Source organism: Balaenoptera physalus (genome assembly GCF_965194825.1).
Source record: "Balaenoptera physalus genome assembly, chromosome: 10".
NCBI lineage: Eukaryota > Metazoa > Chordata > Mammalia > Artiodactyla > Balaenopteridae > Balaenoptera > Balaenoptera physalus.
This window is the reverse complement of record NC_138889.1, coordinates 96,861,102-96,878,042: the sequence shown is the minus strand read 5'-3', so window position 1 is coordinate 96,878,042 and position 16,941 is coordinate 96,861,102. Positions and strand designations below refer to the sequence as shown.

The window sequence follows — 16,941 nt, the reverse complement described above, 5'->3', positions numbered from 1 at the left end:
TCTTCTTCTAAATACCTGAAGTGAAGGAGGTGAGCTAGTCCTCTGGTTGAATATTATAATCTAATTTGAACATTAAACACAGCACCTACTGTGTGCTCTGCAAAAGCAAGGTACTGAGGATTCACATGTATATAAACTGCACCACTCTTAATTCAAGTTAAACTCATTTTTTTTCTTCCATTGAAGGTTAAATAAGTAAATAATCAAATGTCGTGGAACTACTATATTCAATATCCTATGATAAACCATAAATAAAAAAATATAAAAAAAGAATGTATTCCTTATATTCAATGTGTTCATATAATATGTTCCTTAAAAAGCTAAAAATAAAATTACCATATGACCCAGCAATCCCACTACTGGGCATATACCCAGAGAAAACCGTAATTCAAAAAGACACATGCACCCCAATGTTCACTGCAGCACTATTTACAATAGCCAGGTCATGGAAGCAACCTAAATGCCCACCAACAGACGAATGGATAAAGAAGATGTGGAACATATATACAATGGAATATTACTCAGCCATAAAAAGGAACGAAATTGGGTCATTTGTAGAGACATGGATGGATCTAGAGACTGTCATACAGAGTGAAGTAAGTCAGAAAGAGAAAAACAAATATCGTATATTAACTCATATATGTGGCACCTAGAAAAATGGTACAGATGAACCGGTTTGCAGGGCAGAAATTGAGACACAGATGTAGAGAACAAACATATGGACACCAAGGGGGGAAAGTGGGGGTGGGGGTGGGGGTGGTGGTGTGATGAATTGGGCGATTGGGATTGACATGTGTACACTGATGTGTATAAAATTGATGACTAACAAGAACCTGCTGTATTAAAAAATAAATAAAATTCAAAAAAAAGAATGTATACATATGTATAACTGAATCACTTTGCTGTACAGCAGAAATTAATACAACATTGTAAATCAACTATACGTCAATAAAAAAATATTGAAGAAAAAAATATCATGGAACTCTTAGAAATTTACAATAGTTGAGACAGACATTAACTCAAGTAGCTCTGACCCAGGTGGACACACTGCTGCACACGTGTGTATGTATACACATATGTACACAAGCGTGGTGCCTGTGGGAGGAAGCGGAAGAATGCAAAGTAGATAGCCGCTTCACGTCGGACGACTGCCTGAAAGGTGTGGTGAAGGTCCACACCACCTCCACTCAAAGACAAGGGGCTGTACTTCGGTGAATGAGGATAGAAACACTGCTTCAAATCTCATTACACAGTTTGAATTTGTGGCAGAAAAAAATATCTTTTACCATAAATATGAGTTGTTGTAAAACATCAGAGATTTGGGGGAGAGAAAAAAATCTCGCAGCTTATCAATCCCAGTCGAATATACTTTAATCAGCCTTTCTCAAACTAGGGTTCTGGGAGAGAATTAAGCCTAATGCTCCAAGGCATGTACATAGCAAGTTATTAATTAATTTCTTTCCTATGTATCTAGAATTACACTGGTTATGTAAAAACCTTGGAAAAATTAAGAAAATCATTTTCTGTGTTCTGTTGATCAAAACAGGAATCCTGATTGAACTCATTATTTTGCCAGCATTTAACAGCTGCTTACCACTGCAAACAGAAGAGGTGATGTTGTACAGAAAAGGATAAAACTGCATACAGCGAATCAACTTCAGGCTGTTTTCACACTCTGGGCATTTGGTAGTTAATTTCAAAGCCTGTCTAAAGGCCTCAAGTGCCCCACTGATATTCTTCAGAGCAAGGTAAGCATTTCCCAGGCTCAAAAAGGTCAGGGGCTAAAAAGAAAAAAAAAAAATCAGAAAATGTTAATGAATTAATATTTTCTGAGAGTTACAAAACCTTTACAGTATATGTCTTTTGGTTTTTTTTAGGTTACCTCACAAAAGTTACCCCAACTGTCCATTTTATTTACATCAGCTAATTCTAAACTGTTTAACATAAGTTTATTTTTTACCAAGATAAAAAATACAATAAAGTGTGTAACATGCACTAATCTTAAGCGTACAGCTCAATGAATTTTTATATATGTATATACCCCTGTAACCACCACTCATCTAAAGATACAAAACGTTTAGAACATTTCTGGTGCCCCAAGAGGTTCCCCTGGGCAACGCAACCCCAACCCCAGAGGTAACCACTTGATGTGATGTTGTGACTATCACCATAGCTCAGCTCTGCCTTGCCTGTTCTTGAACTTCATATAAATGGAATCAAACAGCATGTTCTCTTACGTGTATAATATGTACCCTTTTGTACCTGCTTTCACTCAACACATCTAATATTCAAGAAACCAGATTTTTTTGTGTACTGTTTGTTCATTCTTCTTAAAAAAAATTGATGTGTAATGTTTCATCATGTGAATACACCACAATTTGTTCATCCATTCTCCTACTGATAGGGAGTTTTTGGATTGTTTGCAGTTTTGGGCTACTATAAATAAACTTTGGTTTATTTATACTATGGTTCATATTTACTATGAACAGTTATGTAAATGTCTTTTGATAGACATATGTACTCATTTTCCTTGGGTATACACTTAGTAGTGGTTCTTAAGGTAGGCATACATTTAGTTTTAGGAGATACAACGAAATCATTTCCCAGTGGACATACAGACTTACACTCCTACCAACAACTGTGAGAATTCACTGACTTGTTATTGTCAGTTTTTAAAATTTAGCTGTTTTAGTGAGATGCTTAAGTGGCATCTCACTGTGATTTTAATGTGCATTTCCTTGATTAGTAATAATGTTGAATATTTTTTCATGTGCTTACTGGCCCTTCAGGTACCCTTATTGCTGAAGTGCTGTTATTTTCCCCATTTAAAAAAAACTGGGTTGCCTTTTTCTTATTGATTTGAAGGAGTTCTTTATATATATACTAGACATGAGACCTTTGCTGGAAATATTTATTGCAAATATCTTCTCCAAGTCTGTTGTTTGCCTTTTTATTCTCTTAATGGTATCTTCTGATAAACAGAAATTCTTAATTTTAATGAAGTTCAGTTATATATTTTTTTCTTTTATAGTTAGTGCTTTTTGAAATCTTTGCCAGCTATAAGGTAACAAAGACTTTCTCCTATGTTTTCATCAAGAAGCTTTATTGTTTTATCTTTCACATTTTGGTACATGATCCACCTCAAATTAATCTTGTGTATGATATGGAGTAGGAGTCAAGGTTCATTTCTTTTTCCATAGGGGATATCCAAGTACTCCATTACTACTTATTGAAAAACCGAAAGCTCCCCACACACACTGTACTAGTGTGCCTTTGTCATAAATCAGGTGACCATATATGCAGGGGCCTATTTCTAATTTCTCTATTGTGTTCCATTGATATGTTTGAGTATCTTTGTGCCAGTACCATACTGATTTAATTACAGTAAGTCTTGAAATCTGGTAATATAAACCTTCCAACTCTGTTTTTTTCTTCCCCACACACCCCAATTTTTGAGCTATTCTAGATCCATTTTTATGTAGATTTTTGACTCTCCTTATCAATTTACACACACATATACATGCAACTGCTGGGAGTTTGGGATCGAAATGAATCTATAAATCAATTTGAAGAGAACTTACATCTTAACAATATTGAATCTTTCAATCCATGAACATGATGTATATCACCATTTATTTAGGTTTTCTTTCTCTTAGCAATGTTTTGTAATCATGATAGAAATCTTGTGCATCTTCCTTTAGATTTACTTCTAGATATCTGATTTTTTTGATGCTATTGTGAATAGTCTTAAAATTCTATTTTCCAATTGTTTGTTGAGACTTTGTTTTTATACGCAGCCCGAAGTATTCAGTTTAGGTCATTTTAGCAGAAATATACCTATGCTTAGTATTTGCTGCACACAAACCATTTATTCTACAAACCATCTATTTACTTTATCATTAAAAATATTTTAAAAGATCTAAGAATGTTTTATTCTCAAATTGCACAGTATATCCCGTGAAAAGCAATTATCCCCTATAATTTATCAGCTACTTGCTTTTGATTCAGGCTGTTAGGTCATCAGAAATATCTCACTATAACCAAACCAAGGTGTACAAAATATTCCAGATTAAAGAGGCCTAATCTAGATAGCACTCAGGTTACATTTAAAGTATTACTTAGTGGTTCACACTTAGATATACAATTAAATTCCATACATAGATTTCAAAAATGTCTTTATATTTTCCATAAGAAAATGAAGTATCATGATTATCCTTACAACTAGAATGAAGGAAACGAAGTATCATGATTATCCCTATAACTAGAATGATAGTTGTGCAAATATCTTGTATCGAGACGAACTGGTTAGCATTTTGGAAAAAAAGAATAATTTTCATGAATTCATTCCGAAAATAATTACTGAGTGTTTACCATGTTTCAAATACTGGTTTTGACACTGGGGATACAGCAGAAAATAAGAAAGATAAATCCCTGCCTTAGTGGATCTTATAATCTCGTGTCACACAATTGTGAGTAAAATGTGATGAAGGACAGCAGGGAAGAGACATAAATAGTACTAAGCATAGGGAAGAGAGTGCCATTACAAATAGAGTAGTAAGGGAGAGACTCCCTGAGAAGTTAGTATTTGTAAAAGCTTTTAAGGAGATGAGGAGCAAGCTATGAAGAATCTTAGTGGGATGAAGCATTCCAAGCAGAGAGAATAGAAAATGCAAAGGTCCTGAGGAGGGAGCACAGCTAGCATGTTCAAGGAACTGCAAGGCGGCAAGTGAGGCTAGAACAGAATGACCAAAGGAACGATCTCATGGAGACAAGGTCAGAAAAGTAACAAGGTCATGCAGGACCTTCTACATCATTATAAATTCTTGTCTCTTACTGTGAGTTACATGGAGAGTCACCACAGAGATTTGAACAGACAAATAACAACATCTGACATTAAATTAAAAAATTACTAACTTTGTTTCTTGTGTTTTTTCAATGTAGAAGGTAATTTTTCAATTCTGGCTCTGGGATGGAGAGAATTTAGGTGAAAGGAGAGGGAAAGTGGCTCCCTTTAAGCAATACTCACATATAAGTTTAGCATATGTTGAGCACTACTGGTGCTGTATTTATTCATAATGCAATTTCTTTCTTTTTTTTTTTTTTTTTTTTTTTTGGCTGCGCTGCACGGCACGTGGGATCTTAGTTCCCTAACCAGGGATCGAATCTGTGCCCCCTGCAGTGGAAGTGTGGAGTCTTAACCACTGGACCAACAGGGAAGTCCCTGACAACATCAGACTTTTAGTAAGAATTTCATTGACTGTTGCATTGTGAATAGAGTGTAGGGTGACAAAAGCAGAAAGCCAAGAAGCTAGTTAGGAGGCTACTGAAATAATCTAGATAAAAGACAATGATGGTGTAGATAAGATAGCAGTGGAGATGATGGTAAATAGTGAAATTCTGGGTATATTTTAAAAACAGAATCAGCAAGATTAGTTAATAGATGGAATCTGCCCTGAGAGAAGGAGAAAGGTACGAAGGATGGCTCAAAGGTTTTGTCCTGAGATACTGGCTTTACTGTTTCCTGAAATGGGGAAGACTGAGAACAAATTAGAACAATGTTAAGGAGCTTAGTTTTGGCCTGTAGTTTTAGACTGTGTTTTAGACATTCAAGTGGAGGTGTCATGAAAGCTGTTGGATAAAGGAGTCTGGAGTTCAGAGCAAAGGTGATAAGTGACTCAATAAGGAAAGTGTACTGTTCTTGAGATATGGTCCTGGAACAACCAGATATCCGTTTGGATATGAACTTTGACGAATGAACTTTGATCCCTACCTCACATTGCAAAGAAAATATAACTTGAAATGGATCATAGGCCTAAATGTGAAACCTGAAACTGTAAAACATCTACAAGACAACATAGGAAAAGACCTTTGTATATCTGAGAGTCAATTATTTAAAGACAAACCAGAGAAAACAAAATAGAACTATTTTTTTTTCAGACTTCTTATGAGGACACCTTAAATCTAACAATAGAAATCAAAAGGAAAAAGATGGAAAATTAAGGTAAGTTTTAAAAGCTAAGATAAAAAGGCAAAGAGAGAAAATTTTTTTAACGTATGACAGATGGAGTTAAAGACTTTATTGTATAAAGAGTTCATGTAAAATTAAAAAAAAAAACAAATTCTAACAAAATGAGCAAAATGCCTACATAAACTTTTACTTTAAAAATACAATAAAATAGGGGACTTCCCTGGTGGCACAGTGGTTAAGAATCCACCTGCCAATGCAGGGGACATGGGTTCGAGCCCTGGTCTGGGAAGATCCCACATGCCATGGAGCAACTAAGCCCGTGTGCCACAACTACTGAGCCTGCACCCAGAGCCTGAGAGCCACAACTAGTGAGCCCACGCGCTGCAACTACTGAAGCCCGTGCGCCTAGAGCCTGTGCTCCGCAACAAGAGAAGCCACTGCAATGAGAAGCCCGCGCACAGCAACGAAGAGTAGCCCCCACTCCCCGCAACTAGAGAAAGCCCGCGCACAGCAATGAAGACCCAATGCAGCCAGAAACACAAACAAACAAACAATAAACAATAAAACAGGGACTTCCCTGGTGGTCCAGTGGTTAAGGCTCTGAGCTCCCAATGCAGGAAGCCCAGGTTCAATCCCTGGTCAGGGTACTAGATCCCACATGCCGCAACTAAGAGCCTGCATGCCGCAACTAAAGATCCCACATGCCCCAACTAAAAAATAAAAAATAAAAAGATCCCGCACGCTGCAACTAAAAAAAAAAGAAGATCCCACATGCTGCGAAGATCCTGTGTGCCGCAACTAAGACCCAGCCCGGCGTAGCCAAATAAATAAATAAATAAACATTTAAAAAAATACAATATCCTTAAAATAAGATAAAGAAATTTATGTTACAACAGAGAAATGAAATTTTTTAAAGTAAATCTGTTTTACAAACGTTAATACAGAAGCAGTGTGACTTGACTATAAAAGTGTGAACTCTAAAGGCCACTCTCCCTGAGTTCAAATCCAAGCTCTATGACTTTCTGTAAATCCCTTTGGCTTTCCTTTTCTATCAAATGGGTAAATCTTATCTCATAGGGTTGTTTTGAGGATTAAATGAGTTCTTACATGTAAAGTGCTTAGTATGATGTCTGGCTCTAGTAAACAATCAATAAAAGTTAGCTGTTACTTCAACTGATTCTGGTGACAATACAAGCAAAATGAATATTAATAGATCTTGATTATGGCAATATATATTGGCCCAAATCTTTCTGTGGATTGTTTGGTGTTTTGTATCAAAGCCATCAAAATATTCATTCTCTTATTGACTTAGTAATTCCACTGCTACTAGCAGTCTTTCCTAAGAAAATTATCTGGAAAACAGAAAAGGCCTTATCCAGAAAACCATTACTGATATTAGCAACCTAAACATCCAGCAACAGAGGAGTAAGTTCTGACATATCAATTCATCAAACCTTTATACAACCATTTAAATTGATGGCTATAAAAACTAGGTAGTAATAAATTTTTTTATATAATAGGTTTTAAAGATTACCAGTACAGTAAAGTTACAACACTATGAAATATTTACATAGAAGGAAAGCTTATAAGGAAATATTTCCAAATGTTGACAGCTGGGGGTAGGGTCTGATTAAGGTGTATTTGGGGTATCTACCCTGATTCACTGATTTATACTTTTATTCTTGTTGCAGTACCACAGTATTTAACTGAAATTTTAGTATAATTTTCAAATATGAAAAGGCAACTAATCTCTAAAGGAGCTCGTTTTTTTTTTTCAGAAGAATACTGCCTAATTGCCTTGGCTGGTGGCAGAAAAAAGTGAACCATGAAAAGTATCAAGGGAATACAGCTGTGGGTGTTCACTTTATCACATCTCATATAGACCATCTGTTCTACTATAGCCACTTCTGGCACATAGTAAACATTTGATTAATATTTGATGTACTTCTCTGGCAACTTGGCCTGTTGTATAACAGTGATTATAAACTTTTACTTAAAATCCAGTTGTGAATTTGTGTATTTCAAAGGAAACTCTTAACAGGCAACATTCTCTTCTAATACTGAAAAAATCAGCTTTAGGACACCTCAAATAAACCTAAGCCATTCATGCACACTTCTTCTAAAAGTTTCTTTGCGTATAAAACTCAGAAACATTTAGACACTAAGTATAAAAGCAATTTAACTGTATATTTATTATAACTGCATTCATCAAACCTAAGATGTCATCAATTATAACATGCATCCTTATTTCAGAGATGTTAAAATATGAAAAAAAAAGTAAGTGGTATTTTAGAAACAATGAAATAAAATATTTAACTAAAAGGAGTGACACAACTCCATGGACTGCATGTGGGAGGTTCAGGGCATGAATATCAACCTACCTATCTATCCTTATCAAAACAACCTTTAAACTGTGCTCTGGCTTGGTTGGTATAAAGGTATCTATAAATTAAAGCTGTAAAACAGTATAATATTATGCAATGTACATGCTGTAATGAGTTGGATAAAGTGAGAAGCAGATGTTTCAGACATAAAAATGTGGCAGTATATTTTTAGCAGCCATGTCATTCTTATGTAAATGTAAGTTTCTAAAAAAATAACTGTATAATTTATAAACTTCATTCATTTAAAATAAAGAGATGAACACATCAAAAATAAAACAAAGCCCTCTTACAATATGCAAATTCTACTCAAAAATAAAACATGAGTTTTTTTTATGCCCTCTCTATAAAAATACATATTATACTCTGAATTTGAGTGATCACTACTTAGTATATATTGCGACAAAGAAACATAAAACCTCACCTCAGAGCTATTGATGGCCAAAGCTTGAAGCAGCAGTTTAGTGGCATCAAGATGAAGGCCATAGTGAATCAAAAGGTTGGCCAAGTTCACAAGAGGAACATCCTGGTATTGAAGGGGAGCCAAATTCAAAGCCCTCTGAAGACAAGCAATAGCAAAGGTGCTATTTCCTACTGCTCTCCAGTAGAGTCCAGCTTCATTGAGTATCAGCCAGACAGGAGCATTTGGCTGAAAAACCCCAAATACTTCAGTTAATACAAGAATACAGTACTCATTCTAAAAAGGATTTTTTAATACATGCATTTTAACTTTTAATTACAATTACTAAGCATTTAAATTTCAGATATCTGAAGTAGGCAACTCACCTTGTTAATAGCATGAAATAAGAAAGACCCAATTTCTTCTTCTGGGATAGTATAGTTATTAATACGGGAAAGTAAAATCTGAAAACATCAAAAGGAAGACTGAATCAATTGAAAATAACAGGGAAGACACTTGAAAAGAATTTCTATAGACAACAGTCTTGAGCTCCTCAGGAACAGCTAATTTGAATAGATATTTATAATTATATACATAACATGCAGTCATTGACATTACAACAGGTGTCACCCTGCTCACGTATGCCTTAGTTTCCTTTAATTAAAAAAAGTTAAAAGACATATACACCACATACATATTAAGGTGATCTATCATTTCCCCGTTAAAGTCAACCTAAGTGTCCAGAACCAAATGAGAAATTATTCAGAAAGCAAAGCATGCAACACCTGATGCAATTAAAATCTGCTATCCTTCCTAGCTGGAAAAGCACCAGATCCTCAATTAATCTACTTTATATTCTTGCAGCATTTATATAACTGTGAGCAACTCTATGGTAGGGATCATGGTCTCTTTATCTTTGTATTCCTAGAACTCCAAACAGTGCCTGGAACATAATGTTCTTTGCCTCAGTAAATGCTGAATATAAGTAGTAACTGCTCACAGTTTTAAAATTAAATTAAAAAAAGGTCATGGTGATGGTCTGTTTTCTCTGTAAAAAGTAAATTTTTTCATTTGTACCTATGGAATGGTATCTAATATAGGATTTATATTCAGTAATAAAACATTCATAGCTATACATAGCTAATAGGAACTAAAGAAAACAGCATAACAGAACATATTTATACTGTCTGCAAAGTAGTTATCAAATTCATACAAATTCCTAAGGACCTCGTATGAGCGCAAAGCAGGGTTGATAAGGCCAAGGAAAGAGAATCTTCAAGCTTTCAATTTATACAAACTTCTGGAAGCTTGGAGAATGTAAAGCTAAACTGCAGTGGTCAGAATGGCCTCCACTAGGTAAACAGAGTTCTGTGTTACTCATCTTTGCAGCCCTCTTAGAGGAACACTGCTTAGGTGGTCTATGTACATAGCAACCCTGAGGAACACTTTACTGGCATTCTTTCAATAGCATGACTGACTTCTTAATTATTTCACCAAATCTTTAACTCTATCTTTCAGTTTTATAAACTTAAAGCTCAACAACTGCCTTCTATCAAATTTTTGCTCCACCTATGAGGCTTGTGAAGTCAACCAGAATGGACGGCAATAACACCAGCCTAAGTGAGCCTTACTTTTCGTGCATGGTCATCTGGCATTTTGGCTTTCAGATCCATGCGGACCTCTAATTCTTTGACTAAGTAGGACAGAGTCTGGCTTTTTCTGATGTCAGTTATGGAACAGTCAGGGGTTTGGGCCTCTTCTTCTGAAGAATAATCATCACTGTTGAGTTCGTGGATCCTGGCACAAGAAAAAGGAACAAAATTCATATTTTCAAAGTTTGGGTGACTTCAAAATAAAGACTTAACCTTTCAAGTCCAAGGCTGGTGCTCTCAAAGAACTGCCAGATGATAATCATGCAGAATCAAGTGCTTTGCCAAATCCATCAGCACTTGCCTGAGTCCTTTGTTTTCCGGAGGCAGAAAATACGTTGGCAATTCCCCGCCAACAGGGACTCTAGGATAGCTTTCTGCACAATCTGCTCTTTTAGGCCACAGAATATGCTGTTTGTCCTAATAAAAAAGAAAGTTTCTCATAAATTTCTTCAGATTCAATACTTCAATATGCTAAATGAACTTTTAAAAGAACATAAATATACTAGGATAACCGAGAAACAATTTAGTATTTTAAGATACAGACACTGTGGTAGACTCTATAATATCCTTTCTACTGCAGATTATTAGTCTAAGTCAGTAATTCTACTTGCTTTACCACAGACTGGTTCAGGGTTGGGCAGGCCTAACTCAGCTGAGCCAGTAAGACACAAGGAGAGGTCTGCCTGGGGCTTCCAAGAAAGAAAAGCCAGTCTTAGTCTCTTATGCCACATAGGATCAAAAACCGTGTTGCTCCAGCTATTGCTGGCTGTCACCTCAGTACCATGAGGAAGACAGGCTTCAGGATGGAACCAATACAGTGGATAGCAAATTAAAGAAAAGGAAAGAAATGGGTCACTGGGCCACTGAATCAACCAAAGCCAAAGTTTGCTCTATCTTTGGACTTCCTATAATATGAGGTGAATTTTCTTTCGTTTAAGTCAATTTGAGGTGGAGTTTGTGACTTGTACCTGGAAGCATACATACACTTAAAAAACTGGCACAGAAAACTATTTTTCCCTTAACTAAGACCTTTTCTTTGCCAATGCCGAAGTTTAACAATTATTATTTTATTTGTAAAATTTCGTCTTTCTAAATATAAATAACACGTACCAGAGGTTTACTAAACTTATAGCCTGAAGCTTTCAAACTTGGGAATTTATATCAGACATAATTAAATAATAAGTGGCTGTATTAATTCTGTTAGAATAAAAACACAATTAAATTCTGAAAATTTAATACTGAATAAAAAATACATGGTTTCTGTCTTCATATGTTGGTATCCCCATTGGCTAACATACAATTATTTCTTAGCTAGGTTAGAAATACATATTTATTTACTTGTTTATTATCTGTATCTTCTGCTAGAATGTGAGCTCCAGCAGAGCAAGGAACTTGCGTACTATATTCATAGTATCAGCCTGGTATACAGTTGGAGGCTCAATAAAAGAATGCTGATTAAATAAGTGAAGTACATACAAGCACACACTTAGGTCAAGTTTGGAAACTTGTGAGGGTTGGTGATTATACTCAGAGCTCAGAGCTTTGAACTGAAATCAGGGTGTCCATCTGCCCCACCTGACTGGCAAGAACTCAAGACAGACCCTGTGTCTTACCACCTAGCAGAATGCCTTCCATTTAATATAAGCTTAACAAATGCTTGTTGAACTAAGCTGAACAGTGACTGGGGCCATATTAATCAGTGGGGTTGAGGGCCACTGCTTTAAGAAATCTTGTCTGTTAGAGGAAACTCCTTTCATCATCCTCTCCTAACTTACCCTATATGCATCGGAGTCCCTGCCCCAGATCCAGAGAACAGAATGGGCTACAGGAGAAGACTTGACCAAATCACTGATATCACTCTGATTTGCTTGAAATTCAAAGTTCACAGACATCATACTGGAGGTTGATGAATCCTCACCAAACTAGAAAATGAAAAGAAAAGTTCAATCAAATTGAAAGCAGAAAAGGAGTTGTGAATAAGACTTAACTCAACCCCAAAATGTTAATGAATACTCAAAATTAGAAGGAAATCACAAAGTAGGTCAGTTAAAAGGCAATCAGATCTTTAATTTTCAGAACTATGCCCCAACAGTATTCTCTCACAGATAATGCATAGCTAGCAACTTTCAATCAACTATGATACTGATGTGCGAGAAAACTAGTGTGGGTTGTTTTCCTGTCCCACTACTTCCTTTCTGTGATTTAGTCTCTTCTAGGTTTAATGATTAGCTAATTTAGATGTTTGATTCATTATTCCTCTCCCCTACCTAGACTAAAATGATTACTACTCTATAAAATTAGTGTGCTTAAGGGTTCCTAAGAGTTTAATATAGCTATCATTTAGGCATTCAAAACCATTGGACAGTCAATTTCAAATATGTATAGCCTTCAATGGTGAAAAACTAAAACGATTTCCTCTAAGATCAGGAACAAGACAAGGTTGCCCACCTCACCACTATTATTCAACATAGTTTTGGAAGCTTTAGCCACAGCAATCAGAGAAGAAAAAGAAATAAAAGGAATCCAAATTGGAAAAGAAGTAAAACTGTCACTGTTTGCAGATGACATGATACTATACATAGAGAAACCTAAAGATGCTACCAGAAAACTACTAGAGCTAATCAATGAATTCGGTAAAGTAGCAGGATACAAAATTAATGCACAGAAATCTCCTGCATTCCTATACACTAACGATGAAAAATCTGAAAGAGAAATTAAGGAAACACTCCCATTTACCACTGCAACAAAAAGAATAAAATACCTAGGAATAAATCTACCTAAGGAGACAAAAGACCTGTATGCAGAAAACTGTAAGACTGATGAAAGAAATTAAAGATGATACAAACAGATGAAGAGATATACCATGTTCTTGGATTGGAAGAATCAACACTGTGAAAATGACTATACTACCCAAAGCAATCTACAGATTCAATGCAATACCTATCAAACTACCAATGGCACTTTTCACAGAATTAGAACAGAAAATTTTACACTTTGTATGGAAACACAAAAGACCCGGAATAGCCAAAGCAATCTTGAGAAAGAAAAACGGAGCTGGAGTAATCAGGCTCCCTGACTACAGACTATACTACAAAGCTACAGTAATCAAGACAGTATGGTGCTGGCCCAAAAACAGAACTATAGGTCATGGAACAGGATAGAAAGCCCAGAGATAAACCACACACATATCGTCACCTTATCTTTGATAAAGGAGGCAAGAATATACAATGGAGAAAAGACAGCCTCTTCAGTAAATGGTGCCGGAAAAACCAGACAGCTACATGTAAAAGAATGAAATTAGAACACTTCCTAACACCATACACAAAAATAAACTCAAAATGGATTAAAGACCTAAATGTAAGGCCAGACACTATAAAACTCTTAGAGGAAAACATAGGCGGAACACTCTGTGACATAAATCCCAGCAAGATCCTTTTTGACTCACCTCCTAGAGTAATGGAAATAAAAATGAAAATAAACAAATGGGACCTAATGGAACTTAAAAAGTTTTTGCACAGCAAAGGAAACCATAAACAAAATGAAAAGGCAACCCTCAGAATGGGAGAAAATATTTGCAAACGAAGCAAATGACAAAGGATTAATCTCCAAAATATATAAGCAGCACATGCAGCTCAATATCAAAAAAACAAACAACCCAATCCAAAAATGGGCAGAAGACCTAAATAGACATTTCTCCAAAGAAGACATACAGATTGCCAACAAACACCTGAAAGGATGCTGAACATCACTAATCATTAGAGCAATGCAAGTCAAAACCACAATGAGAGGGGCTTCCCTGGTGGCGCAGTGGTTGAGAGTCTGCCTGCCGGTGCAGGAGACACGGGTTCGAGCCCTGGTCTGGGAGGATCCCACATGCCGCGGAGCAACTGGGCCCGTGAGCCACAATTACTGAGCCTGCGTGTCTGGAGCCTGTGCCCCGCAACACGGGAGGCTGCGACGCTGAGAGGCCCACGTACCGCGATGAAGAGTGGCCCCCGCTTGCCGCAACTGGAGAGAGCCCTCGCACAGAAGCAAAGACCCAACACAGCCAAAAATAAATAAATTAAAACAAACAAACAAACAAACAAACAAACAAAAAAAACATACTAGTCTTGGCAACCAACTGGCAAGAGGTTGATCTTTGTATCTCCATTTAAAAAAAAAAAAAAAAAAAAAACCACAATGAGGTATCACCTCACACCCCTCAGAATGGCCATCATCAAAAATCTACAAACAATAAATGCTGGAGAGGGTGTGGAGAAAAGGGAACCCTCTTGCACTGTTGGTGGGAATGTAAATTGGTACAGCCACTATGGAGAACAGTATGGAGGTTCCTTAGAAAACTAAAAACAGAACTACCATATGACCCAGCAATCCCACTACTGGGCATATACCCTGAGAAATCCATAATTCAAAAAGAGTCATGTACCACAATGTTCACTGCAGCACTATTTACAGTAGCCACGACATGGAAGCAACCTAAGTGTCTATCGACAGATGAATGGATAAAAAAGATGTGGCTCATATATTCAATAGAATATTACTGAGCCATAAAAAGAAATGAAATTGAGTTATTTGTAGTGAGGTAGATGGATTTAGAGTCTGTCATACAGAGTGAAGTAAGTCAGAAAGAGAAAAACAAATACCGTATGCTAACGCATATATATGGAATCAAAAAAAAAAAAAAAGGTTCTAATGAACCTAGGGGCAGGACAGGAATAAAGATGCAAACGTAGAGCATGGACTTGAGGACACGGGGTGGGGGGAAGGGTAAGCTGGAACAAAGTGAGAGAGTAGCACAGACATATATACACTACCAAATGTAAAATAGATAGCTAGTGGGAAGCAGCTGCATTGCACAGGGAGATCAGCTCAGTGCTTTGTGACCACCTGGGGGGGGGATAGGGAGGGTGGGAGGGAGATGTAAGAGGGAGGGGATATGGGGATATATCTATACATATAGCTGATTCACTTTGTTATACAGCAGAAACTAACACAACATTGTAAAGCAATTATACTCCAATAAAGTTGTTAAAAAAAATATATGTATAGCCTACCTCCAAACCAAGGTACAACAATATTTGATATTCTCACGAGATACCAAAGTTCCTGTGTATTTCTGAAACCTTGTTAGATAAGAGAATGGGACTAGGATGGGATGGAGTAGGAAAGAGATTAGAAAAAGGAATGAATATGATGAATTTGTAGCTCTATGCCTTTATGAACAGGAACAGATTCTTTCACTATATAGTGGTGATGAAATTTATGGATATATAATGTTGGAATCTACACTGGCACATGGCAGTCTTCCAAATGGTCTGTCTTGAGACCACTATGATATCTAAAAGTTACACTGGGTTTCAGTATATTTCACTTCTAAATATTCCCTTTTTCCCCTTAAAATGCTTGGATTTAAGACAGGGAGCTAGAGTCCCAGAGGGTGTAAGTCTGTTCTTCCTTTACTACTCTTGAAAACCAAACATGGGATATTGCTAGGAGCTGGCTCACAAAAATCATAGGGAGCTTTTGGTCTCTATTACTACTTCTCCTCCTAAATGGCCTCTAAATTTTTATTTCTTACTCTTTCTCAATGTAGTCTGGGTTTTTCCAAATTAAAGAGTTCTAATTTTCCATGGTTTGTCTTCCTATAGAAGCTGTCCTGATCTCTTATTTTAACTGCTTATTGCTAGAAATTTCTGTATCTATGATTAAGGAACATGATGGGTTTTCTATAGGATAGGATAAATGTTATTTTATTTCCAGTATCCTTTTGGATGAAAATTGGACTCTGGTTGTGTTTACTGTCTATATCAGCATCAGTTACATGCTATCTGGTATCATTATATTTATGTATTATTTCTTCCCAACTAGATAGGCTAGGATTTTATGTATGTGTATGACTGTGTGTATATGTGTATCTACCTGTGTGGACATATACAGAGACAGAAAGAAAGAGAAAACATGCACACAGCAATGTGCTTAATAAACGTTTTTTGTAGATGATCATTTTGATGACGTTTTTGGTTGAAGCAACATAACTGGACTGATGACTTCAGGAAAGAGCACGGCTACTCTTTCCCAAATTTTAAATTATAGGTCTTACTAAAGTAAGTTAAAAGGGGAGGTAAAGGCTTTGAGTCACAGACCAATTCTAGCTCTCTTGGTAAAGAAGAAAAGAATTAAACACATATGAAAAGAAAATACAGCCAGTACTTGGGGAAACAAAAATGTCATTCATGGAGTAACTGAGTACTCTCTATAAAATCTGACTTCATAAACATAACAGATACTCAAAACCTTAAATGATGGTCACACATTTTAGAGATCAATTATATAAGGAATTAAGGGGGGGAAAGTGATATTACTCTTAGATATGTAAAAGTTTATAAGAACTAGAAGAGACTAAGAAAAAGACCTGAACATAGTCCACATTTTCAAAGATATCACCACGATGGTAGCGCACAGGTTGGTCCCACTGGCAATGTAAACTATGCTGCTGGTTGACCAGACGGCATATCTGATGATTTCCTGGAATAAGAA

At 36.3% G+C, this 16,941-nt stretch overlaps 1 protein-coding gene across 7 annotated transcripts in view; it reads right to left on the bottom strand.

Annotated features, from left to right (window-relative positions):
* TTC17 (tetratricopeptide repeat domain 17) overlaps positions 1-16,941 on the bottom strand; it is a 153,604-nt gene that overhangs the window by 87,541 nt on the left and 49,122 nt on the right. For all 7 annotated transcript variants that reach the window (XR_014250250.1, XM_082410417.1, XM_082410419.1 and 4 more), the window contains 7 exons: positions 16,817-16,929; positions 12,177-12,323; positions 10,703-10,818; positions 10,381-10,546; positions 9,136-9,213; positions 8,774-8,998; positions 1,595-1,781 (listed from right to left, as the gene is read on the bottom strand). Coding sequence is in view for 6 of the 7 variants with exons in the window: in XM_082410417.1 (XP_082266543.1) it covers positions 1,595-1,781; positions 8,774-8,998; positions 9,136-9,213; positions 10,381-10,546; positions 10,703-10,818; positions 12,177-12,323; positions 16,817-16,929 (1,032 nt within the window). In the remaining variant the exon portion in view is untranslated. The remainder of the gene's footprint in view (positions 1-1,594; positions 1,782-8,773; positions 8,999-9,135; positions 9,214-10,380; positions 10,547-10,702; positions 10,819-12,176; positions 12,324-16,816; positions 16,930-16,941) is intronic.